Here is a 25,787-nt window from a genome sequence, read left to right on the forward strand (position 1 = left end):
TACAGTGTGCGGACTCTACTTTTATTTTTCATTGTCTTTTCCATTTGCCACCTGCGCCTTCAAGTAGATTTTCACAATACTGACAACAGACTGCCACTGATGAAATGGTAAACACATTTAATCTGTAACTAAGATGTAATGTTTCTACACAGGATCACAGAATGACACCTCCATCTGAACAACAAAGGGGCAAATATATTCCCACAAACTGACAAAAGTGCACACGTAGATATTATGTACAGACCAAATGACCTTTTTCTACCTTAATATTCACACATAACATAACAGCGGTAGACATGAGGGATGATTAAAATATTTCAAAAGCAGTAAATGAATAAAATCAACTACAATAAAATGGCTTTTTCAAGAGATGTCAGCCATGACAACAGCAATAACAGCTCTGTAAAGTATTTGCCTTTTTATACGCCATTAAAACACAGTTCTTCTCTGAATACTTAAAGACAGGTTCACCCCTAAATTATATTATGATTTACAAACATATATGGATTTATAGATGCAACACAAAACAGTCGTCACACAAGAATCTGGAGGAAGATACAGCGACCTCATTTGTTGAACACAACATGAAAGATCATTACACATGAATATATTGCATAAGATTGATTTTTTTTTTTTTTCTCAAGTATTACTACAGTTCTGTACCAAGGGTAAGAGAAATGGCTTTTTGGGTAGAATCGTCATCAGCATCAAGAACAGCAACAGCATCAAATAAAACCCAAACCCTGGAGGTTCAAGTACAGAGTCGGACAGAACTGAAATACTCTGAGCACGAAGAGGAATGTCTCAAAACAGGGACGCACGCACAGTAAAGGGAATGCAAACATGGAGTAACACCTGTATCCTGACACATCCTTTTGAAATAGGCTAAAATAGATCTATATTTGAAACATGCAGGTTGTGATGTAGAGCAGCGAGTGACCTGCAGGTCCACACTGTGCTGTATCACCTCTTTCCTAGATTAGTTTGAAATTTGTAGTCGATCTTCTCACAATAAATATGTTTTTCATATGATATGACTTGCTCTATCAGTTCCAAGTCAATCACAGTACAGTCACTGTGATCTTTATGTGATTCTAAATACTACGACATAACTGTAGTTTATTTTCTAAATACTCTTATACTACTGAAGAGAAATTAAAGTAAGGAGGTTAGATGTTTACAGATTTGTCAATGAAATTTTGATTTTTTTCCCGACAATACTGCCTTGTGTTCTTGCCTAAAATCAAGAAAAATTAAATGTAACTGATCAGCTGATCAAACTGCAGATTGTTTTAATCTCTGATTTCTATTGTTTAATCTCTATTTAAGCTCTTGATCGTAGGCAGGTGAGACCAATGAAATACTGTGATCTATAAAGTGCATAAAAGTGGATAACAGCATAGTGTAATGAAATGTCTTGTAATAATGACAACGCCCGCTTTAACAAACACTATAAATATGGCTCCCTTTATGGACCATCGTCCTTTAGTGTGACACTTCTGTTCAGGCTTTCGCTGTGTCACAAATAACAGCATCAACGACAAAATACTTAAAGGAGAATTCGAATACTTCTGAAAGTCAGGTGTTGTGCCTTACTCTCAAGTCAAACAACCATTTAACTATCACATGAAAAGGTGGAATTTTCCTTTGATATTTGGATGCACATTGTAAAATTCTGACACTTTGTCTAAATCTGGAGGATTAGGATGACGGTGCCACATCACAGTTTCTCTCAAGAGGCTTTTATGGAGTACCCCGGGATAGAAAATTGTCTGGGACAGCAATCTCAGTTCAGAAGTAGTTTGATAACTGTTGAAAGGTGCAAAGCTAAGATCAAAGCCTGCGTCTGTTTCCATTGTTTGAGAAGAGAGCTCTGCATCGTGTGCAGAAGTTCCGCAGGAGAGGAAGTCTTCAGTAAGGAATTTGGTTCTGGTAATACTGAAGCATGTCATACGTTTTGCTCCTGTTGAGAACAAGGCGACAAAGAAGTATTAGTGAAGGGAATGGTGGCCAATGCAACTTTATACCACGTTTAAGTCATTATAACTGCAGCACAGTCATGCAAGATTAGCAAATGAGGTGCAAACGTTGAGTAATGACAAGAGAATAAAGGTAGGGGGCTCCATCTTACCTGCTGCTGAGGAAACAGCTTTGGATGATTTTGATGATGTAAGCCGCCGCTTCCTTCTCACTCATCTGAGGGTTAAACCGTCCTCTGAAAAACACACACACATCCATGTCTTAAACGGATATTTGCATAGATATAAAATAAAATTGTACAGTACTGTTCCTCCACTCTATTTCTGATCACTGTCCTTCTCTTCTCACAGATCCATAGTATTAGTTACCAATATAAGCATTTCAATTTGAACATACAGAACAACTGTGGAGAGGAAATGTCAAAATCTGAGATAGATGCCTGATTTTGACCCATATATTACACATAGACATACTGCTGTAGTACTCACTTGAGGAGTTTGATGGTTTGTCCTCTGAAGCATGGTAGTCCAGTGTCCAGCATGAGAGTCACTAAAGAAACCACTGCATCCATGTAGGGTCTGTAAGGTACAGTATCAGAAAAGAAGGAGCGAATGAGAATTAGCAAACAACAAAGTTACATAGAGACAGAGGAAATGTTCATCTACTACATTAACTACCTCAGAAATCCCTCACCATGCACTGTGTTTCTTACCGTACAGCCAGATATCCCCTGACGCACATCTCCATGAACCATTTGAATGGCGTAGCCTCCATCTTGCCCCCCATGATCATCACCATCTCATCTGTCAGCTTGATGTCGGGCTCCCAGCCCAGGTTACCGCCGGGGGAACTCTCGAACATGAAGCCAAAGTCTGGAGAAAACGTGTGAGAAAATACATAGAAACATTAACGCTCACCATTATCGTGAGTATTTGTGATGGCTGTTGATGGTTCTAGTACAACACAGACATTTACAGGATCTCTCTTCAATATGTTATTCATCCTGTTCATGGACATCAATGCTCGGTGGAATTCATTATAACGCATTCTCATTCTGATGTGCATCTGATGGAAACTCAACCAGAATCTGTATAAAGGTATCCGATGAATGAACATGAGCTTTTCATTCACTTCTGAATGTCAGAGGAGAAAAAAAATAATAGTGTAATTATGTGAAGGGAGACAAGATGTGAGAAACAGAAGAATCAGAAAATTATGTGCGGCTCCCACAATGATCTGGCCATAGCGGATCCCATCCAAAAAAGTAGTCCGGACCACAGCTGTACAACAGGTAAAGTCTGCGTTATCGCTTGTAGGTAAATGGATGGTTATATAAGAGTGTGTAGCGTACCTATGTGGATGAGATGGCCCTTGCTGTCCAGCATGATGTTGCCGTTGTGCCGGTCTTTGATCTGCAGCAAGAACAGCAGAAGGCTGTAGGCCGCCATGCTGCGGATGAAGTTATACCGTGCCTGTGGAAAGGTGGTGAGAAAGGTGGTGAGAATAGTATAGTACCATGTAGAAAGAGAAGGGAAAAGTGACAGTGTAAGACAGGATTGAGACTGAGCCCTCACTTTGAAATTTGGGCAACATTATAAGGAATACTCAAAAGGTTAACAGGTTAAGGATTTAGGGGGTTAATCTCCACACCTTCTGGAAGGCCAGGGTGGACTCGTCTCCATACTGGTTCCGGAAGTAATCGTACATCCCAAAGTCCGTCTGTCGGCCAAGTTGGTCACGGGACTTGCAGTCTGGGATGCACTCGATCACGCCGCACTGAGGAAGAGAGGATCGGTCAACAAACGTCTGATTATTAACTGGATGGAGGAGGTGTAGGCTCGGGGGTTTAACGGGGCAGAGAAGTCTTACCCCGGGGGCGGTGGCCACCACTCTGTAGGGGAAGACGAACAGATCCAGGCCCACCAGCTGGAAAATGTTCTTAAAGAGGCCGATGATCTGCAGAGCGAGCATATCCTAGAGAGACAGAGAGAGGGAGCGCACAAGGACGGCAGAAGAGTCACTAGAAGATTCAGCTGTGAGTGTTTCCTCCGCTTAAATGTCCCAGTAAATTTGGGTGGCGCGAGTGAAGCGAGGTGCGGTACCTGTCTACAGTCGTCTCCCACTTTAAAGATGGCAGCCTGCCAGCAGACGCGGCGTAATCCGTCTGCGCTCTCCTCTCCGTCTTCCAGAGAGTCCGAGGGGCAGCGCAGACCCTCCTTCTCCAGCTCGCTCACTCCGCAGCGCTTCACCTTGAACTTGGCCAGGTAGGGCGCCTTGGCAGCACTGTGAGGACAGAGACCGCACACATCAGATATAAACAGAGGACACGCTATACTGTATAGATAGATTTGGGTACCAACAAGTCATTTTGCAATTATCAGTGGCATGTCAGAAGCACAAAACACAAATAAAACACAAATAAAAATCCGTCATTACCTCTGCATGGGTGTTCCAGACTTGTAGTCGATGTCAAGGACTATAGCTTCAGGGTTACTTGGTAGGTAGCAGCCTATGACAATACCAAGAGGAGACACACAACATTAGGTTGTGCTAAGTGGACATAAACATTGCTTTTTTTAGTTTTATAGCAGGAACAATGGAAATCAGTAAAGAAATCAGAAAATTCAGACATCATAAATCAGATTTTTACTATTTCGCCTGTAGCATGGTTGTTATGAGAATCTCAACCAGTATTTGCATTTTTTTTTTATCAGCCTTACAGACACTTCAACCTGCTACGGAAAAGTATGTTACCTGGCTGGACTTTGATATCTGACAGGGCTTTAAGACAGGCCCTCTTTCTCTCATCCCCCTTTGGAACTGGCCTGAAAAACAAAAATAAACCAAAGTGTAACTTCTTTATTTCTGGACATGTCGAAATGTGGATGATTTGCAGAACACTAGGAAACAAAACCTGCCGCTGAGTAGGAGGTTTTGTACAGCTCAGCTAATGAATTTACTTGATAATGGCAGACACATTGGTGATCTTGTTGAAGAAGTCAAACTCTCTCTGGTAGAAGTCCTTGGCCGGACCAGACAGAGAGCCTGTGATCTCCTCCACCATCTGCTCCAACAGCTCCCCGATGTCAGCTACGCACAAAGATTACAGGACACCAAGAAGTGATAACAAGTGTGATTACATTAACTTAACTGGGCTTAATTAAGACTAATCAGGATTTTCCAATTAAGCATAACAAGATAATTATACATGGATATGGCAAGACATTACATTTAATTAGCAATTCAGCATTCAGTAGCCGTAACTGTACTATTCAGCACTACAAGGAAAAAACATGACAATAAATAAGGCAATACAGTCTTGTCTGTATATTGATTAATAAACAAAGGGAATGATTATGCTTGATTTATGCATGAAATTGCAATTTTAGATTTCATAACAATTTAACAAGGAATAAATGATCGAAAATGAAGTGTGATGTCCTTTGCACAGCCACAATTCTTTCCAGGTGCTGGCATACTGCAGGAAAAGCACAGTTCATAAGAATTTGTATGTCACACATTGAAAAACTCAGGCTCACTTGTCTGAGGTTAATAATATTTAATTATAATGGCATGTATTGGAGCGCATGATGCGTTTCACCATCGTGCTTCATCAGGTTCGCTCATTGGATGAGCTTTTCAGTGAAAGGAATAAAAAGACTCAATTTCTGTCAAATAAGTCAACAATTATATTACAGGGACAATTACACATTGACATAGATTTTAATTAAAAAGGCATTGCTACATTTGTGTATTAACTGAAAAGTTAATACTATTCCAGGAGGTAGTGTTCATGCTGTGCTTCAGATGCATTAACCACAAGCATTACCGGAGCAAATTGGAGTGGACTTATGTGTTAGCTGTTCCAGCCTTAGATTAGGTGCTCTGTCATCAATTAAATTAACGGCACTGCAGCTCTCACTCACACAGAGAGAGACAGTGACGGGACGAATACACAGTACGCAAATAAGCGCCCAATATCTGTGAATCGCTTTGCCTCCCACCTCCCCTAAATTTCTCCACTTCTCCAAAAGGGGAGAAGTGCGACGAACACTCAAAGGTTGAGGTGATCTCAACTCTGGTGAAACTTGCCTGGACAAAGCTAGCGAAGTTCCGCTTACCGTGCTCCTCTCATTACTGTGTATTCGTCCCATGTGAGAGAGAGAGAGAGAGAGAGAGACTCACGATCTTTGTGGTGTGCCTCCTCATCCAGGTAGATGTTGGTCTTCATGTTCCAGATGAACTGGTGGGCCAGCAGCTGGGACTTCTGGGCGGCCCACAGGATGTACTCCCTCACATAACCCATCTGAGCAGCACAGAGCAGCACAGTTCATTAGAACAACTGCTTCATTTACCTGGTGGTCAAACTTGGACTGTAGGCCCGTCTCAAAAGTTTCAAAAGATTTCGTGCTGGTTTTCATCATCAATATCTATTGATCCTGTACTCGCATTGACATGAGTAATGGCTTGTCGGACTCAGGAGTGAGTATCCTATTGATTTGTTGTTATGTAAGCCCCTCCCCCTTTCCAGATTGGCTGTATTGATCCTGAAGCTGCATTGAGATGTGTGATCGTCTGTACATGTTGAGCCTCAAATTTCATTTAAGCCCCTCCCCTTTCCTGATTGGCTTTATTTTGATCATCTATTTCTACTGATCCCTAAGTTGCACTGACAAGAGACTCAGGAGTCAGGATCAGACTCAGGAGGGAGTATCCTACTGATTGGTCATTTAAGCCCCTCCCCCTTTCCTGACTGTTTCCTTTGTTTATTTGTATTCATTCCAAATTCGCACTCAGATGTGTGATGGCTCCCTGAACTCAGGAGAATTTCCAGTCCAGTGATGATTTCCAGGACCGATTGGCTGGGTTTTGATTGTCTTTTTCTATTGATTCTGAAAACACACTGAGATGTGTGACAGTCGGTTGATGATGTCATTGAAGCACCTCCCTTTTCATGATTGGCTGTTTTTTGATCATCAATATGTATTTATCCCACAGTCGCACTGAGATCAGTGATGGCTTGTCGGATCCAGGAGAGAGTTTCCTATTGATTGGTGATGTTATTAATGACCCTCCCACTTTCCTGATTGGCTGTTTTTCTTTGTCTCTATCTACTGATCCCAAAGGTGTGTTAATGCAGGACACAGATAATGTATCCTACTGCTGAATAAATTATTTTTTTTAAATTAACAGCTAACAATTATTTGATGAGAGCAGGATGCATTATTTTAAGTAACCAATAAGCTGCATTAGGCTTTTTCCGCATTATGTGGTTGTTTTCTTTCATCTTTATGGTGTGTTTCATGACATTACAGTGAAGGCAGAGTGATGATTGACGGATAGAAATAAGTGAACATTCACCTTATCATAACGGAGAGCCTGCACGATCTGAGGAATATAGAACAGGATTGCATCCTAAAGACAAAAAAAAGCTTCTTGTTAAGACAACAGTGAATTAAAACAACACATTACTGAAGCTGCATCTTCTCTATAATAGTGTTGTTACAGCACAAAGGCAAGAACCTACAATGCCCTCTATAATGATGCCAGTATACAAAAATCTCCCATGAGCGTGTGACTTACTGGAGGAAAGGAGCGTAGCACCTTAACCCCATACTGAGCAGTGAGAGGATGAGGAGGGTACATGCTGCTGAAGTAGGACAGACCGGTGGGGGGGTCCGCTGGAGCCCAACACAAGATATGGCTCAACTCAGGAGAATCAGCATCAATAGTATGCCATGTCACCAGGAACTAGGGAGTGAGGAGAAAACAGGTCACAGAGAGAGAGAGAGAGAGAGAGAGAGAGAGAGAGAGAGAGAGAGAGAGAGAGAGAGAGAGAGAGAGAGAGAGAGAGAGAGAGAGAGAGAGAGAGAGAGAGAGAGAGAGAGAGAGAGAGAGAGAGAGAGAGAGAGAGAGAGAGAGAGAGAGACTTTACTAGGCCAAGTCGTCTTACCTTGACAGCCTCAGGTACGTCACTGACTGCTCCAGGGTCCAGCCTCACCAGCCTGGTCACCTCTGCAACAATGGCCTCATTCTTAAACCTGGTAACGGAGGGACAAAAATACACAGGACTATTACATTTTGTTCTCTGCTTAAAAATGGAGTCTGTGCTGTGAAAGTGTGTCTAGAAGCTGCAGTGTGAGAAACTGTGTTATTCTGTGGACATGTAAATAATGCTACTTCATGTACAGTGCAGGACAGGCTAAGAAATTAACTTTTTTTTTCCAGAGGGCATGTTTTCCCCCTTGATCAGATTTTTTGGGGCATTTTGGTCTTTTTTGTGGGAAACTTTGAGATAATACATTTGCATTGCATGTTGGCAAATAAACACTCAACTTGTAACACTAATATTTATTTGCAATTATAATATACTATCACATAAACTGAGTGACAATCAGAGACGTTTTCTACTGTTTCAGGCTGCATGCTCGGTTGTTTTCTGATCAAAAAACGGTCTATTTTTCTCGCCCAGAATGTAAAATGAAAATATGACAACAAAAAAGGTGAAATCTTATTTTCTACAGTCTATGGGTGAAATGCAAAAAGGGTATTCCTGATTAGCGGGGACATTTTTTGCCCCCTTATTTTGAATTTACAGGCTTCATCATTTTATGAACTTTCATGGCCCCCTATTAATTTCTCACCCTGGTGTGGGAGAGAGCAAGAGATTGGGAGAGCAAGTGAGTGCGGTTCAGAGAGAGCGAGAGAGAGAAACCTGGTCGGTAGCTGCATAGCCAGGTAAGGTGCTATGCTCCAGGCCAGGTTGACGTTGTCCTTCCACTGTTTCTCAGTCAGACTAATGTATTTGGACCTCCAGTTGGCGATGCTGGTCTCCACCGACTGCTCTGTGGCGATGGCCAGTTCCTGAGTGGAAAGCGGGTTGTACCACGTTGTCAGCCGCTCAATCTCACTGGCCTGGAGAGACAGGAGCAGACACACACAGAGAGTAGTGAGCATGAAGATGATGAGAAATCTCGCAGTTACTCTAACCAAGCATAATTGGGGCCAAACAACTCACCAGTAAGGCCAGCAACAAAGTCCTGCGTTTCATGTAGTATTTGTGAAGCTGGGTCCCTCTGTTACTCTTCTTAGACATGCCTAGGAGTAGAAGACAGAGGGATGGTCAAACCTCTGTGTGGGTTTAAGAGCTTTTCTCTGTATTGTTATCGTTCACACACTGGATTCATGTGGTACCTGATTTCTTGGATGCAGTGGACATGCCACTGGACAGTGGGTAGGTGTTGATCCATCCCTGGCCACTCTGCTGGGAGCGAGAGCTGGAGTCCATGTTGGTCCTGAGGTCAGCAGCGTTCATCACTGACAGACTGTTCAGTGACGGGTCCTGATTGTCTACATACATATAAATACACATTCAGTGGAGCCAAGGCACAAGTGCATCCAAACTAGCTCTCTCTCTCCATCTCGCACTGGATACACTATAGCTATCCTTCTGATTTAAAACAGATCCTTCCCTTTATCAGACAATCCTTGTTCTCCAACTGAACTACAACTGACTCTCCCAACTTCCTACTTTCTCAGCTGAGCAACATCCTCAACATTTTTTGTTCTCATCACTCTAAATGTTTCTATGTTTAACTCACATCTTTGAGTGAGTGCCTTACTGATAACTGACAGGACTTTAAGTTGCATTTGCACTCTCAAAGTGGGAGGGAATTTAAGCCTACAGTACATCGCCATTATGACTAGCCATGTAGCTAACCCAGCTGAGTTTCAATGGAAGTTTCTAAAATGTTTTTTGATGAAGTGGGCACTGTAGACGTGGACAAGTTTTGCAGGTATTTCTGATCACAGAGAGATCTTATTTGAAGCATCAATTGTTTTGGGAAGTGGAATAGTGTCTTGCACCCAACAATAATATCATAATATCATAACCTAATAATACAGCAAGCAGGACATAATATATAATCCAGAAAATGGGATTGAAAACAGGAATGGCTCACTTTATCTCTGAGCAATTCCTGTTTTCAATCCTGCTTGCTGAAAACCTAGAACTGGGGATAACAGGCCTAACTTTGGCCTTTGTTGATACTGTAGTAACAATTCTTTCTCACACTTAAGGTAAATTGATTATCTCATTGGTAACAAGAGAGTTGTAAGAAAAAAAGTGAAGAAATAATTTTCTTATACCTATGACCTCATGAGTCCTGAGAAAATAACATTTTTAAACAGCAAAAAACATAAACAATATGATGTCTTCTGGGAAACATTTGATGGTAAGGGAGATTTTGAAGAGTGAGATGAGCTGTATTATGTAGTCTTCTGCTGTTGTGATGGTCATGCATTGAAAAGGAGAGAACTCCAATGGGATTGCATGTATGTAGAAGTAGCCCTGAACCACGGACACTGGGTCAGATATGATTTCATCTTGTTAATGGGCAGAGGTTTGGAAGTAGATCAATCTGATCCAGGATCTCTGGTGAGGACTCGTCTACCTGGAATGGCTCGGTGTGTATGAGAATGAGACCAAGTCTTTTCTCTGGGTCGTCGGGAAGAAAGAGGAGTGGGTGTTGGAGTTTTCTCAATTTTCCTCTTTTGATAAATTGACAAATCGGGGAGTGGGGCTGAAGGGTGAGCTGACATGATGAATAATATAATCATTCATGCATCTTAACGCGGCTGACAAATTTGCGCTTTTCCTCAGAGCTGGAAGACTTTTAGGATACAAACAGATTGATTGTAGTGGTGTGATACTGAGACCGAGAAGGGGTAAGAGTTAGAGGGAGAGAAAAGAGAGGCGGAAAGTGTGGGAAAGTCAGATAAAGATAGCAAGAGGGACAGTGAAAAGATTGGTCCGCACCATCGACAGATACATGGATCTATCCGCAGCGTCGTGAGGATAAACAGCGTCAAATTTGACTTGCGTAAAAGCATGCCCCTGCTGCAGTGAAGTCCAAGCTCCACTGCTTTAGGCTTACTTAAGATAGATATTGGAGAAGTGCTGGACACGATAAGCGATCCGAATATCCCGGCAGAGAGGGTGCTCGGGGCTGGGGTAGTACCAAGCTCACCAGGTGGGACCAGATGGCATGCTGCCAGGTACTTCTTGTCGGACAGGATGTTGGCGTAGAAACGGATCATGACGCTGATGTCCTCGCGGAGCCGCTTGTCGCCCTGGGTGGGAAACTTCGGAGCCACACTGGAGGGAAAGGCAGAGAGAGAGAGAGAGAGAGAAGATGGAGCGTTACAAAATGGGTGAGAAGATGTATAGATTCATCACAACATCGTATGAAAGATGTATGGCACACACATGAGAGGTACAAGAGTTAGTGGCGTAAATCATGATGGAGGGATTAAAGTAAGAGTGTATATGTAATAGTGTGTGTGTGTACCTGAAGTAGTCAAAGGCTGTGGAATAGATCTTTTCTCTGAGCACATTTCTTATGGTGGCGTTGGTGACGACATCAGAGTGGAGCAGAGCCAGACCCAGAGTCAGCAGCCTGTAGGACAAATATATATGCTTACTATAAACATACCTCTAAGAACACCTGCCTCTCAGATTATGGTATGTTTTATGATTCTCCTATTCATACAGTTCCTTGAGCTTTGCGTGTGTGTGTTTATGTACCTGAAGCGGGGTCCAATGGCAGCTACGTGGCGGTTGAGGCTGCTCTTGGCCCCGCCGACGTTGAGAGAGAGCGAGCGCTGTAGCAGACTACAGAAGATCTCCACTTGATCTGCGCTAGAATACTTAGCTATCTCAAACCTCTGCGCTAGAAACTAGAGGCAAAAGGAAAAGTGGCAAAAATAGTAGGCCGGAAGTGGAAGGAGAAGGTTAATAACGAAGAGTAGTAACACATACACGCACGCAAACACACGCACACAAACACAGTGTCTGACCTCTATCCATATATAGTGAGGGGTAACATCTGGAGGGCAGGGGACAGGCTGACTTTCCTCTGATGCAGCCAGAGGATCAGCCTCCACCTGAGCATCTGAGAACAAGCCCATCTTCAGCTCCACAGTCATCTGCCACGCTCCGGCCATCTCTCGCATAAACTAGGCGGAAGAAGAGGAGCTTGATAATGCATGTAGAGACACAGACACAAACAGACACACATACATATACAAACACAATAAAACACATATATGTACCGGTACTTCCACTCCGACACGTGCTGCCAGCAGCCACTCCCAGCATGCGATGGCCGTTTCCATGCCGTGCTCTGTAAACATCTTGAGAGGAGACCAGCAGAGGTGGTGCAGGAGCTGAGGATCACAGTCTGGGACCAGCCAAGAGACAAAACACACAAAAAGGATAGCAACAGTCAGATAACAAATCCAGAGGATACGTATATACATCCCCACATGTGCCAACAGCAAAGACGAGCACAGAAAAACACAAACCTTTGGTGCTGATGAGCAAGGCAGCCAGTTTGAACATGGCCTCAGTGAATGCCTCAGGCTGAGCGCTGTCCAAGGCCTCTCCCATCTGTTTGATCATCAGCCGGCTCAGATCTGAGTGGCCCCGCACTGCCTGTGAGAAGTTGATCATACCTGATACCTATGGATAAAATAGAAGATATATGAGCAGGAATAGTGCAGAAAAGACCTACATCTATTTTGTTTCTAATCATCATAATTATAATTGGTAGGACGGGGTGATTTTACCTCTCCAGCATATCTGTTCCTGAGGTTAAGAGAAGCCATGAAGTTGGAGTAGTCCTTCTTCACACAGGCCGGCCTCTCAGTCAGCTGAGTGGACTACAGGTGGAAGGGGAGAAATAAAAAGAATTTTAAACTACCCTTCAAACGAGTAATGGGAAGCATTATGAAGACAGAAAGATAGATTGTCTGAAAGATAGCATAGGCCTACATATTTTGTTGTTTTCCTATGCAGCAGGTCATCAGATGCTATATCTGATAAATCTTCATGGGCAAACGGCTCTAAAATTTTATTCTCAACAGACAACAATTTGTAGTTGCAAATGAATAGACATTGGATAAGGCAATGATGGCATGTGGTGTCCCACAGGGCTCCATTATTGGGCCCTTGTTGTTCCTGGTCTACACCAATGATCAAGCTGCTACACTGCAATCAATGCTTCCTGCTCCTCTTCTCCCCTCAAGTGCCATACATTCACTTTGCCTTTGGCCTATGATTTTGTTTTGCTTGTCATTTTGTTTTGTTTTTTTGTTTTTTTATGAGCCCCTTGGAGTTTTTGTCTCATGTGCACAAATTTGTATTTTTTTTTCTTTCTTGTTTTGGTGTTTTAGCACTGTTTTTCGCTGGCAAAAGAAATGAAATGAAATCAAATAAAATAAACATTTGCTTATGAAGTGTCAGCTTGTGACTTACCCCCAGAGTGGTGCTCTGTCTGTTGTAACCAGCAAAGTGCAGTATGCTTTCAGTGGCCATGGCCAGGCCGGTGTGCTGGGACAGACCTGACACCCAGTTCTGATGTTTGTTCAGATACTCCTGAAAAAAGAGCACATACAGTGGTTTAAAACAACAAAAACTATACTTAAGGCAAGAAGAAGACATGAAGATTTCAAAATATGAGAGTATGATACCTGTAGGTGGGATTTGGTCACAGATGGTGCCCATTTCATAGCTTCCTTAAGGATCTCCCCACAGCGAGCAGCAAAATCCTTCACTATGCTCTACAATCACAAATATGTACTGTATATGTTAGATGTTTAAAACTGGCACCTACGCCAATTTCAATTTCACACGCTTTCTGATCATTTTAGAAGCATTACACATGCATTTCAGTACAATAAGAAAAATACTGCTGCATAGAAATAGCTAATGTTGGAATGAACAACATTACCTCTCTGGCTTCATATGTATCTGGGACAGTGATTCTGTACGGTGTGTCTGGGATGTCGTAATAAGGTTGGTCTTTATGAATGTCCTGAAACACAGCATCAGCATCAGTGTTAATGTCATGTTACATTCATCCAATATTTCAGGTATAAAGACAGATTGAAAGGAAGAGGCTGCACTAATTAACAGTCCAACAAACACTTGTACAGTTCTCAGCACTTACTGCACTGAGGGAGAGGGAGAGTGTCTGCAAAATGTCCAACATGGTCCTCAGCACACGGCCACTCCACAGCAAGTGGGGGAAACTGAAGAGAGAGAGAATAGTGTTAGAACTTTTTGTTTACAAATCATTGTATAAACATACATTCTTTGCCCTTGAACAATTTTATAAATGAATTAGTATGATATTCTAAGTAAGTGTGTACGTGTGTCAATGCACTCTCACGTTTCAGCCAGGCCAGACAAATATTTGTCGGCCACTCTGCGGATCCTCTTGTGGATGTGGTTGAAGTTGACCAGCAGGAACTGCGCGTGGCGTTCTAGCTCCTCCTCATGGGCTTTGGTCTTTGGCTGAATTACATTAAGATTACAGATTACATTAAGATACATTGTGTAATGAAACAGAAGGTCAGAAACAGAATAGGACACAAGTTATTCTCAAGTGAAAACATTTCCCTTACTTTTTCAGCCATCATCTGCAGGAAGACCTCAAAAACCTTGTCACCAACCGCAATCACACACTGCATCATACCTGGAGAGAAAACATACAATATTGACACATGAAACAAGTGAGTAACAGCACATGATTTTTGATACTTAAGTGTCTATTCACTGCTGCCCACCAGATTTGTCCTTCTGTATTGCTCTGTCCTCAAAGTATCGGAACATGACCTGGAAACGATCAGAGTCCAGAGAACGCAGCATCCTAGGGGAAGACGCGTTGAGAAAATATGAGGGTTGGGAATTAACAATATATCAGCAGACATTAAATCAATATGTGCAGACTTCATGTCGTGTCATACCTCATGTATTCCAGTCTGTAAACTGACAGCAAATACGTGGACATGGCAAAGTCCAACTTGTTGATGAGAGCAGCCACCTCAGGAGGAGGATCCAGCAGGTTGATGATAGTGCTACGCAGATCATTCAGTTCAGCCTGAAATGACAATAACGAACCATCAAATAGTGTATGAGGGTGTGCGTGTGTGTGTTTGTGTGTGTGTGTGTGTGTTCCCGTACTGGAGTGACAGTGTCATTCTTCAAGGCAGAGTTGTACTGCAGCTCTGAGCGTAGAGGTTCTCCGCTGGGAAACGTGAGCAGCGGTGATTTAGTTGCGATCTCACAAACTCCCTCATACCACTCTTCTGGCCACAGACCTGAAGAATAAACCACAAACAGCGTTCAATATTTTACATCAAAACACTGATATAATATCCCTGGGGATGAATTGAAGTCATGCAGTAAAGATAGAAATGTACAAAATATTTAGCAAATGCTCTCCACCTGATCCTTCCACAGCAAATCCCATGACCACAGAGTAGAGCCAGAAGTCTCTGAACAGCTTCTGCAGACGTGGCTTTGCTTCCTTGATGGGTGGCAACCTCTTAGTCAACTACCACCAAAAGAGGAGGAGAAAGAAGGGATTTCTGAGGTTAAGGTGCGTGTGACGCTGGTGGGCATCAGGATGGATCAACTTGCCGGACATCGTAACATGTGATGCATGACGAGGGTGGGACCAAATTGACTCAGAATGAATGTAAAGAAACTATTAAAAGGCGAAAAGGCTGTGAATATGTCAGTCACTTACCACTGCAATAACTGGAATTAGCACACCTAGGTTTCCAGCACTGCTTGATGCCTAGAGAAAAAAACGAGAAACTTAGAGCTGAAGATCTGAGGTGTGTGTTAGTGTGTGTGTGTGTGTGTGTGTACCATACCTTCAGTGCCGGGCCCTTGTCTGAGGCCCTCTCACTGGCCCTCTTCCCCTCCAAGCCCAGTTGAACAAAAAGCTCAAGCAGGTTGACCAGCAGTTCGTCAACCATATGCTCAGCCTGAAGGTTTGCTGCAATATTGGCCAGTGCATTTATCACCGCCAAGGAACAGTGTCTACACAAGGAAAATAGAACACATTAACTGCATGTTCATAAGAAACTGTAAATAAGACGCGAGTACATGAGAAATTCAGTATTCTCTCACTTTCTGTATCACTTTTTCATGCACTTGCAACAACTCCAATTAACTGTAATTGAGTTTGTATTAAAAGCGTCATTGTGAGGTGGTGGTCACCTGTATCCATGGTCCTTGTAGTCCTTGGTGGAGTAGACCATGGAACTGGCCTTGACACTGATCTGCTGGAACAAGTTCCACACTTCCTGGTAGATATATTGCTAAAGGAAAAGAAAAAGATAGAGAGTTATGAAGTAAGATATGATCTGATCTTGATAAGAGATAGTGGCTGCATTGGCGGTAACTAATGAAGATCCAAAATAAGAAATAGAGAAGGTAGAGGTGTCTAAGGATACTTACATTGCCTGTGATGACCATGCAGCCCAGCTGGTCTATGATGAGCACATCCAGCTGGGAAGGAGGCTGGCAGAACTTCTGCTGTAGGATCTGCAGGATGGGCTCCATCACTCTGGGAGTGTCCCTTAAGGCCACAGCAATATGACCCAGAGCCCTGATGGTGTGGTCCGGGATCAAGTGGGCGTCCCTGGGGGGCGAGAAGGAAAATGCGTTTTCAAACACAAAGTACCGTTCAGAGTGGGTGTCAAATAAAGACTTCGAGTGATATCACAGTGTGCAGAAGTTTTAATTACGGTCAAAGTCAGTCCTATAGGATGCTTGACTTACTTATCATTTTCCTGGTAGATGTAGAGACGGTTAGACAGACTGGCGAGAAAAGCCTCTACAATGACACTGTCCATTGTCAATCCTGCTTTCAAACACCTGGGAGAGAAGGAGAGATAGGTGAGTGAAGGCTACAGTGATACTGACATGTGACAAGTGTGTGTGTGGGCGTTCTCACCTGCAGATGTTGTCTATGGAGATGTCCCGGAGCTGTTCGTACATGGAGGGCTGGCTCTTCTTGCTTGAATGGGTGCTGAGGGTTGACTGGGAGTGTTCATTGGTCACGTGGATCTTTATCTCACCAGCCCCTTTCAAAATGAACGTAGAGCTTCAGGATTTGGTGCCAAAGCATTTGAACTCAAAATGAATTGGTATTAAATGACTGGGCGCTCATCTGCTGAGTGTGTAGAGGTGATCGCTTGTTACCTGTAGTGTACTGGCTGTGGTATTTGTAGAGCTTCACCAAAACAGGGGAGGGCACCACCAAGAAGTCCCTCAGCGACATGGTGACAGAGTGCGCCACCACAGGAAAACGCTCACATAGACGACCCAGGCCCTGAACACACACATGGATACACACATAAACCAACACACACGCACATATAGTGTTTGCTCATGTACATGTAGAATAGAATAGAAGTTTTGAGGAAAAGAAGGGATGGCACAAAACTATAAACAAGGACAAAATGTCAATACGTCATACGTGTACATAGGGGCCAAACTGACACATGCTCAGAGACTGCTCCATCATCTTTGCTTTCTCCGTATAGATGATTAATCCTGGTGACAGAGTTGTTGAAATTTTTATGTGGCTTGCCAGTTAACATTTTGTGTATTTTCTAAGCACATGTCATATGATGGCTGTGTCAGTTCTTGGATGTATTTTGATGTAACTTTGTTACGGGCCTGCCTCTAAAATAACATCAAGAATTGTGTGCTTGAAATTAACAGTGAAGTAAGAGGTAAATAAGAACGCAGGCCGCTGTTGAGGTGTGCTGTCAGTTTTCAGTTTGGCCCCCATATATGCTTGAGCGCCTCACAGCGACGTTTCTATCCCTTTCTTCTTCTTCACAGGGTCCTCAAGGGAAAGGAAGAGACACAGGAAGAGGGTGATGGTGAGGGTGTAAAGACAAGCACTAAGTTGTTACCTGTAAGCAGCAGATGAGGAGCGGCATGTGAGCAATGATGACTTTACTGGACGTCTTAGACTGCAGCTTCTCTGACAGTTTGGTGCACAGGTTCTCAGCTCCTGGGGGAAAAAAACAGAGAAACAAGTTGCAGTGATGAAAGCTAAAGAATAAAAAGGGATTACTTCCTCTCGCACATGACCCAAAGTCTCACCCTGCTCTTCAGTAACAGCCCACACCATGAGGTCCACACAGGCAGCGTTGGCCTGACAGCGGAGTTTGAGTGGGCTCAGTTCACTCTGGAGGTACTCCACATCATGCAGGATCCTCTGCAGCTCTGACTGGCTGCTGCTGAACTGTTCCAGGACAAAGTCATGAACCTCCTTCACGTAGCCTGTCTGGAGGTCTGATGAACACAGAAGACACATCATTGCTGTAATGATTCAGTAATATTTTTGAATAACGGTTAGTGACTTTGAGAATAGTCTTAGTCTAAAAAAAACATTAATTAGAGGGGAAGTGTCCTTACCTTTCAGATTGTATAGGGTGTCTCTCAGCATTTTAAATATGGCTACATACAGAGGATCACTGAAGGTTTTGTAGTACAGGTGAATACCAGGGTTCAGCTGCAAAGAAAGAAATTGATGTAACAATGAACTGAAAGTGTCCTAAAAATGTCTAACAAACTTTTGTAGTCATGTAAGAAAACATACCTCTACAAGTTCCGCCAAGGTGTCATCAAGTGACTTCAAAAATGATTCAGAGACCAACTGTTCAACCTATTCAAGAGAAAAACTGTTTATTGAGTATATAGCAAACACAAGCATTGTAATAGACCAAGTGCATAACAATAGCAGCCTCCTGGTTTGATGTTAGCACTTTTCTTACGCCTGACCAGCAGTCCAGGAGGCCACCATGCATGTGGCCCACGTTTTAAATCCAGTGCTATTCTGCTGTTGCGGTTACTAACCATGTGAAGGAGCTGTCTGAGCATATCAAGAGGGACGTCAAACTCTCCAGTGCTGCTTCCAGTGAAGAGAGGGGAGACAGAGAAGCTGGAGCTGATGGTGGAGAAGTAGTAGTCTGGGTCCACTGCACTGCCATCGGGGAGGTATGAGCCTGAGGAGGGAGAAATGATTAAAAAATAAGCAAGGTAGTTTTCAAAACATGTTCCCTGGCAAGTCACTGATGGATTTCTGTCTCCTGAAAGCCCAACAGGGTCAAGTGCATTCATTAAGACACTTTCGCTTACCTTCAAAGTACTGTGCAGAGTTGTCAGCAGGTGAGCTGGGGGTCAGACCTACTCTCTCTGGACTGGCCTGGAAACACACAGGACAAGTATGAATAAATATACAAGTGTATGTAAAAATATACAGCTATGCACCCTCCCTTTCCATGCAGCTACTCCCACAGGCCATCGCTGTAAATAGACTGTTCTTAGTCAACAGTCGCAACTTTCTTTGTTTTCGTCATTAAATATCAATAACTGTTGTGAAGCATAGTAAGTTGTTGGACACTAGAGAGTATACCTTTGTTTAGATTAATAAATTAGGTTAATTAATTACCTGTTGTGATAAACTGGACACAGAGGAGCCTTTACGTCTGACAGTGTCGCCCTGACACACTGTGAGCAAAGAGCTTGGCAGGATGGAGCGGAAGTCATTGAAGGACCGTCGGCGTGCTGGATCGGCATCCTCACTCGTAGGCAGCAGAGGAGCAACTGGCCGAGGGAACAGCTTGGACAGTAACGGCTCCTCAGTGTTGCTATATCGGCCAAATGCCCGGGCAACACCAAGCAGGCTGGGCACTGTGTACCTACATAGGTATTCTGTAAGAAAGGGGACAGGGAAAGTGGATCAGATGAAAATGTAAATACCTGAAATGACGTTCGCTGCAGCTGAAGTAACATACAGAGGAGGCATGAGGTGTGCCATGTTGGTACCTTTATCATGAGCCTCTGGAGTTTTGCAGATGTCTTGCAGCACCTGCATGATGTCCATGACCGCCTCCAGGATCTGACAAAGATGTTACATCATCATATACCCTAACTCAACCAACCATATCAGCAACATATCTTTGTGTCATCTCCACCACACTCACACACACTCACACACACACACACACACACACACACACACTCACTCTTTCACACACACACACACACACACACACACACACCTGTCCTCGTAAGGTCTCATCACACTGGGCAACGTCTGACAGCAGCGTTACAAGACAAAAGCTGAAGTTCTCTGCTACAGGAAGGGCATCTGCAAGACAGAAATTTGAGCAACCATTATGAAACAGTACCATACATACTTATGCATACTTATTATATTATATCCATACTATTAATTAATTAATTAATTTATTATATATTTAATATGGTTTAAGAAACACTGATAGTGTAATAACAGACATATCTTTACCCCTTCCTTTGCGTTCTGAGCTTTCTTCAATCCATTGAACTCTAGGAAGTCCCTTAAGCAACCCAAGGAGGTAGGGAACAATTGCGTCTTTGTGCTGCAACAGAAGTATTACACACCATGTTAGCAAAAGCCAAAGCAATGCCATAGGTGACCGCTGCTTAACTCGCAGTAGATTCACTTTGAGCAGAATAGTAGCATAAAGCTGCACGGGTAAGTAGGCACAAGGTCTACCTGCAGGTCAGACTCGACGAGAAAAATGCCCAGTGCAATGACAGCATCTCTCCTCCTCTCATCAAGCTGGAAAACTCCTCTGAAGTCCACAGGGCACATGCATTGTAACTTCTGGACCTGTAGAAGGACAACAACAGTCAAGTTATATGTACCATCACCGCTACTGGTTCATTTTCAAACTGAGCCCTACTTCCTACAGTGAGGATGCTGCAGAGATGGTACAGAAAGACCTATATAGATGTAATTTGCGCTCTTGATGGCTAAATGCTTCTGAACACACTTTCATTGTGCTCTAATAAAGATGTAGGCCTTATCTATCAAATTAATTGCATGCAGTGCCTCTCTACTTCAATAAGCTATTCGGAGACTACCGTCTTCTTCAAAGTACAGAATCAATCTTTGTTTACCCACAGGGAATAAACAGACCCATCGTTTCTGTTCAGTTCCATCAGAGATAATGATTTTGTCAGGCTAAATGTGCTTTCAGGCATGGAGCCAAACACAACCTGCCTCTAGCATTAATTAGCCTAACACTAACAAGGATCAGTCTGAAGCCCTGAGAGGGATTAAAGCCCATTCAAACACAGAGTGAGAATTACAGACAAAAAGGAGATTTCAGCTTGAGTTTACAATCACAAGTCATACTACGTGTTCTCAATCTGATACAGTGGTGTTCCGTAAACCTCACCTATTCTGTGAATCTAGAGCACTGGAGGTTCATATTATTATTGTTGTTATTATTATTATAACTACATTTATATAGCACATTTCTTGTCAATCCATTACATTAAACACTTCACAATAGTTCCTACAAATTATATCCATTGCTTGGTGTAGGACACCTGTTTAAGTGCCATAAAGAGCAGGTACTCGAATCGAATAGGCTGCTCAGTCATTTGTAAGAGAAATCAAGTTTCAATGTACTGTAATGACCTCTGTTGATAAACTGTACATGAACCGTGTCACTTGTTTTTGATTGAATGGAATGAAATACTAAACAAAACAATTTTAAAATAGATGTCAAACTGCTTTTTCCGTGAATAAATGTGAGGTCATGTTATCTAGATAGCTAGATAACTATAATAGACACAAGTTCTCCCTAAATTAACTTGAATTGGTAATGGCTCATCCATACAAAAGAACTGTGTAACTGGCTATTGAGTGCAAAATCACCTTATTGATGTTAGCTTGCTAGCTGTTAGCTAACTATAATTCACAATCACACATTCACAGTATCTTTATTGTCCCACATGGAGATATTTTTGTTGCAGCCAGGGTTAAAAACAACTACAATACACAGAACCACATCAAACCAAGCGCTCAGGAAAAACAGACAACAAAGCATGGAAGTGGTAGAATCTGTAAAAGCACAGCAGTGCAAAAGGAGCCGATCTGTGAAAGGGGCAGACCAAGTGCAATGTGGGCAAGTGCTGTTTCATGTGCACATTCAGCAAATCAATAGTGGCTCAGACAAAGGAGACCCTGGACCTCAAAGATGTCCAATTTTGAACTCTGAAACAGCCTGAAGGTAGGAGCAAAATCTCCTTCTACAGGGGTTGGTCAGGACCCCTGTAGGACTGGCCTGCTGTAAAAGCCTGAGCTGAGCCTGACTCACCCTAATAACCTGCTCTGACAAGGACAAGGACAAGACTACAATACCAAAGGTTAAGACAGTAATAAATAATAAATAATAATAATAACTAATAGTAAAAACTACTTTCATATTATTACTATTCCATTACTTTTACATATGATTTCTCTGCAACAGTTTAAGTATTGGTTAACCCCCTGTAGAGTAAACCAACTGACCCGTCGCTAAACCCCCACCCTGAAAGTAAATTGACCAATCCTTGCCCAGCAACCGCTGCCCTCCGACAAACTCACTGAGACAACGAGTATGAGGTACATGCAATAGTACTATGAGGTAAAGCAAGATGCTCGAAATGTGTTTTTTAGTCCCATTTACTTAACCAAAGCAAGACAGTGTGCACTCTCTGTCAGTCAAGCAAGCTATGTGGGCGTCCACATCTTACATCGTCAGCTCCACAGAATAATGGATTTGTTGTATGTTCCAATTACCCAGCTGAAAATGTTGTTTATTTGTTCTAATTAGACAGCTGAATAATTTTTATTATGTATTTATCGTTTCCCAAATAAGTCAAAGGAAAAAGGGAAATAAAATCATTAAACACTTTGGGGAAAAGAAATTGTACATGACTGATTTATCATAGCATAATGATTCAATCTAGAAAATGTATTAATCATAACTAAGAAATTGGGTTAATCCTGTCATAAGGATTACTTTGAATTGTGAAGGAAATGGCAATCATCTTTAATGGAATCAAAGTAAGAGATCCCAGCCACTTACAAGCATCCCTGATGGGAACACATGAAGTGATGAATTAATACTGACAAACTTATGTGCCTGTTCTGGTCCTCTTAGCCATGGAAAAATGAATACAATTGGATTTCTTGGAAAGCTAAAGAATGCCTCAACTAGGACAATGTTATGTTAGTCTATGCCTAAAACTGCTGCCAATAAAAGCATACAATTGGAATAGAAGGGATATGGGTGTTGGCTGTGATGATAAAGCCACAGCAGCCGTGCTTAGGCACCACCTAAGCCTCTTTTTGAGCCAGAAAAAACCCTGCTATGGTGATTGAAAATGCTCTAATGGAAAGGTGGGAGCTGAACCAGTGAGGAGCTACAGTATGTCCTTGACAACAACACAGTTTTCAAGCAATAGAAATGGTATGGTCTGTAGTATCAAAGGTTGCACTGTAACATTAACCGCCATCTGCCACTAAAACAAGGTCATATGGTCAAATTGTACTAATAATAATAATATGCTAAAGGGACAGTTGGGCTTGTCATGGTCTGCTCAGCAAAGTGTATCAGCAAACAGTAAGTTTAATTGCACAATTACACCAAGTGCTGAGAATGGTGTGTAACTACTCACTTCTGCTCTGCCATATTAGGATATATTTCCTGTCTTAGTCATGGATCTCACTGGGTGTCTTTTCTTTTCAGTCAGAACTACAGGCTGATCTTCTTGGCTGCTTCATAAGTTGTCTTTGTGGCCTCCGTAACCCCTGACCTAGTCCCTAATTGCCTGAGTTAACAAGAAGAGTATAGTGTTGTCATAGTAACTGAAATTTCAAGTATACTTTAATACCATTGCGAAAGACTGAATTCAATATTGAATTTTATAAATGTTGTGTGATAATTTGGCCAAATGTGTTTTGCAAGCTGAAATTCCATATCAGCGTCACTTCCAGAGGATATAGGTCTATACGTGCAGATGGCACATGGGTTGGAATAGTTAAGAGAAGGAGGACTGGAATAGACAGAGCAAAGCATCTTTGTGTTTTTATAAGTTGAAACAGTCATTATGGTATTGAAGTTATTGATGTTCATGTTGAATTTATGGTATTTTCCATGATTCCTTTGGTTAAAATAAAGCGCAGTGGCTGTTCTGTGAAATTGGCTGATGGTTTTTCTTGTTGGCCAAGGTATCGTAGTTGTGTCAATTTTTCAATATTCAACTTCAATATTCAACTTCTTCAATATTATTCAACTGGCTTTTCTAGCTTTGTTGTTCAGCCTCAGCTTCAAGCCCAGTGTATCTAATCTTCTTCCTTTCCTTTGCCTCATCTACTGCATCTTTCTACAGCACAATGATCTCTACAAAATAAGCAGTCGGTTGAGTATTGGAGCACAATACTGGGTCAGTTGTTAGGTTCGTGCTGGTTAGTTGCTGGCCTATGTCTCCTTGTATTTCCGAATCCCTACTCACCCTAACTGCCCTAACTTGTGCCTACTCAATAATAAATCTTCCCTGACTTGTTCACCTTCACATAGCCTAGAAAGGCAATTTGATGCCCAGGATACTCCCTCCTGACATTTTAAAATATGATCCATCTTTGGCTACTCTTGACTGCTGCTGCCAGGGACTTCAGCACTTGGCTATGTCACCTAAGAAATGCTTAAACTGAAATTAGGTCAAAAATATCCAAATTAATTTAATTTAGCACTGACCAGATGATAGCTGAAGCTGGAGGCAACAAATTAAGTGCTTTATGAATCCCAATAGTTTTCTGGGCAAGACTCATCAATGTGCTATAAAGATGGGTCTTGTTTTGAAAAACGGTGGTATACATAATAACATGAAAAGCAAAGCAGACACAGGAGGAGATGTGGAGGAGATTGATGGACAAGAAAATGAATAAGTAACACTGTAGCTATAGAGGCTTTTGGGAAAAACTATTCAAGTCTGTTTCAGTTTTCTGTTTTCAGTTTTAGGGTGCGAGTAACAATTAAGCATGTTACACTTTGAATTATTTTTACACGCATTTAGCCGTTATTTAGATATTATGTACCCCAGTCACGAAGCATTTTAACACCATACCAGCATGTAACACTGTCAGTCATTTGGAGGCTGACTAAGTGGTGGCAGGCGCAGTGGGATGTAAACAAAGCACGGAGAGATATGAATGTCACTGGCTTCTCCAAATTAAAGATAACTATGGATATCATAGGTAGATTGTAAAATAGATACACTTGGGCATCTGATAACGCATCTATTCCATGATCAAATTCTAGATTACATTCCCAGCATATGAAAGTAATGAGTTGTCCACTGTCTGTGAAATGGCTGGTGAATTTTAAAATCCAGTAGCCACTGACACTGAGGTCGGTGGCTGAAAAAGTTAGTTTCCTGCCATGTAGGGTGGTGAATGAGGTAATAACGAGCAATGGAGGACAGAGTTAAGACGTTCAGTCTACAGACAAATATGCAGACACTACACCGATATATAAAGTTAAAGCATTGAGGGCGGCGTTCCTTAATTTCACTGATCAACACTGAGCATTATTTATAGAGAAGTGGATAATGTAACGTCAGCTGACGTTAGCCAGCTTTAAGTCGGTTAGCAATGCTACCTGCGTCTCACATATATCATTAACTACACTCTCAAAACGACTATCTAAACCATAATTTGACATGCTGAAAACATATTAACAACTTTAGCTTCATTACAGAGACCAAACCAAGAAGGAAGCAGGTTAACGCCAGGCCTTAATGTCACAGACTAGTCTTGACAGGTCCCTAGCTTGTTAGTTGCCGTTAGCTAACGCAAAACAACGTTACCTTGTCTATCGGTGCGTGCCGGTGAGCGGCCAACGACCGTGCCAGAGACAATACGGTGTTAAAATAAAATCCCCGGGTTCCTCCTCCATTAAAAGACATGTTTAAATACGTTTAACTAGACTAAACAAATACAAGCATCTTCATTCAGTCGTCCCGAGGAAGAGGACAAGCGTATACACTGACAACTACGGCAAGTGCAAGAGTCCAAACAGAGCACTGCAAGGTCATTATCAAAAAA

At 42.3% G+C, this 25,787-nt stretch overlaps 1 protein-coding gene across 1 annotated transcript; it reads right to left on the reverse strand.

The window, feature by feature from the left end:
- pi4kaa (phosphatidylinositol 4-kinase, catalytic, alpha a) lies at positions 1 to 25,691 on the reverse strand. Its single transcript, XM_071897886.2, has 54 exons — positions 25,550 to 25,691; positions 20,400 to 20,516; positions 20,169 to 20,262; positions 19,921 to 20,009; positions 19,685 to 19,757; positions 19,308 to 19,570; positions 18,995 to 19,061; positions 18,713 to 18,861; positions 18,456 to 18,521; positions 18,272 to 18,368; positions 17,957 to 18,148; positions 17,764 to 17,864; positions 17,042 to 17,171; positions 16,794 to 16,923; positions 16,619 to 16,714; positions 16,295 to 16,478; positions 16,055 to 16,155; positions 15,706 to 15,874; positions 15,576 to 15,626; positions 15,272 to 15,380; positions 15,008 to 15,144; positions 14,791 to 14,924; positions 14,611 to 14,693; positions 14,449 to 14,519; positions 14,214 to 14,338; positions 13,992 to 14,073; positions 13,773 to 13,856; positions 13,513 to 13,602; positions 13,298 to 13,417; positions 12,610 to 12,702; positions 12,346 to 12,502; positions 12,094 to 12,221; positions 11,839 to 11,997; positions 11,567 to 11,718; positions 11,331 to 11,438; positions 11,010 to 11,137; positions 9,175 to 9,330; positions 8,999 to 9,078; positions 8,696 to 8,895; positions 7,934 to 8,021; positions 7,564 to 7,731; positions 7,342 to 7,395; positions 6,166 to 6,286; positions 4,941 to 5,070; positions 4,735 to 4,805; positions 4,417 to 4,489; positions 4,083 to 4,263; positions 3,850 to 3,954; positions 3,631 to 3,756; positions 3,332 to 3,452; positions 2,693 to 2,852; positions 2,469 to 2,558; positions 2,132 to 2,215; positions 1 to 1,963 (listed from the first exon to the last, which is right to left on the reverse strand). The coding sequence occupies exons 1-54, from the start codon at positions 25,646 to 25,648 to the stop codon at positions 1,912 to 1,914; spliced, it is 6,288 nt and encodes a 2,095-aa protein (XP_071753987.2). The 5' UTR covers positions 25,649 to 25,691; the 3' UTR covers positions 1 to 1,911.
- Between the last annotated feature and the right edge of the window lie 96 nt (positions 25,692 to 25,787).

This window comes from Centroberyx gerrardi, chromosome 2 (assembly GCF_048128805.1).
Source record: "Centroberyx gerrardi isolate f3 chromosome 2, fCenGer3.hap1.cur.20231027, whole genome shotgun sequence".
NCBI lineage: Eukaryota > Metazoa > Chordata > Actinopteri > Beryciformes > Berycidae > Centroberyx > Centroberyx gerrardi.

What these genes read in the sequence shown, in the direction of transcription:
- pi4kaa (XM_071897886.2), bottom strand. Translation starts at nt 25,648, where the DNA reads ATGTCTTTTAATGGAGGAGGAACCCGGGGATTTTATTTTAACACCGTA. An exon ending in ACGTACCTGAGGCTGTCAAG is followed by an intron (nt 7,732 to 7,933) that starts GTAAGACGACTT and finishes CTCACTCCCTAG; the next exon opens with TTCCTGGTGACATGGCATAC. An exon ending in AGATATCAAAGTCCAGCCAG is followed by an intron (nt 4,490 to 4,734) that starts GTAACATACTTT and finishes GTATTGTCATAG; the next exon opens with GCTGCTACCTACCAAGTAAC.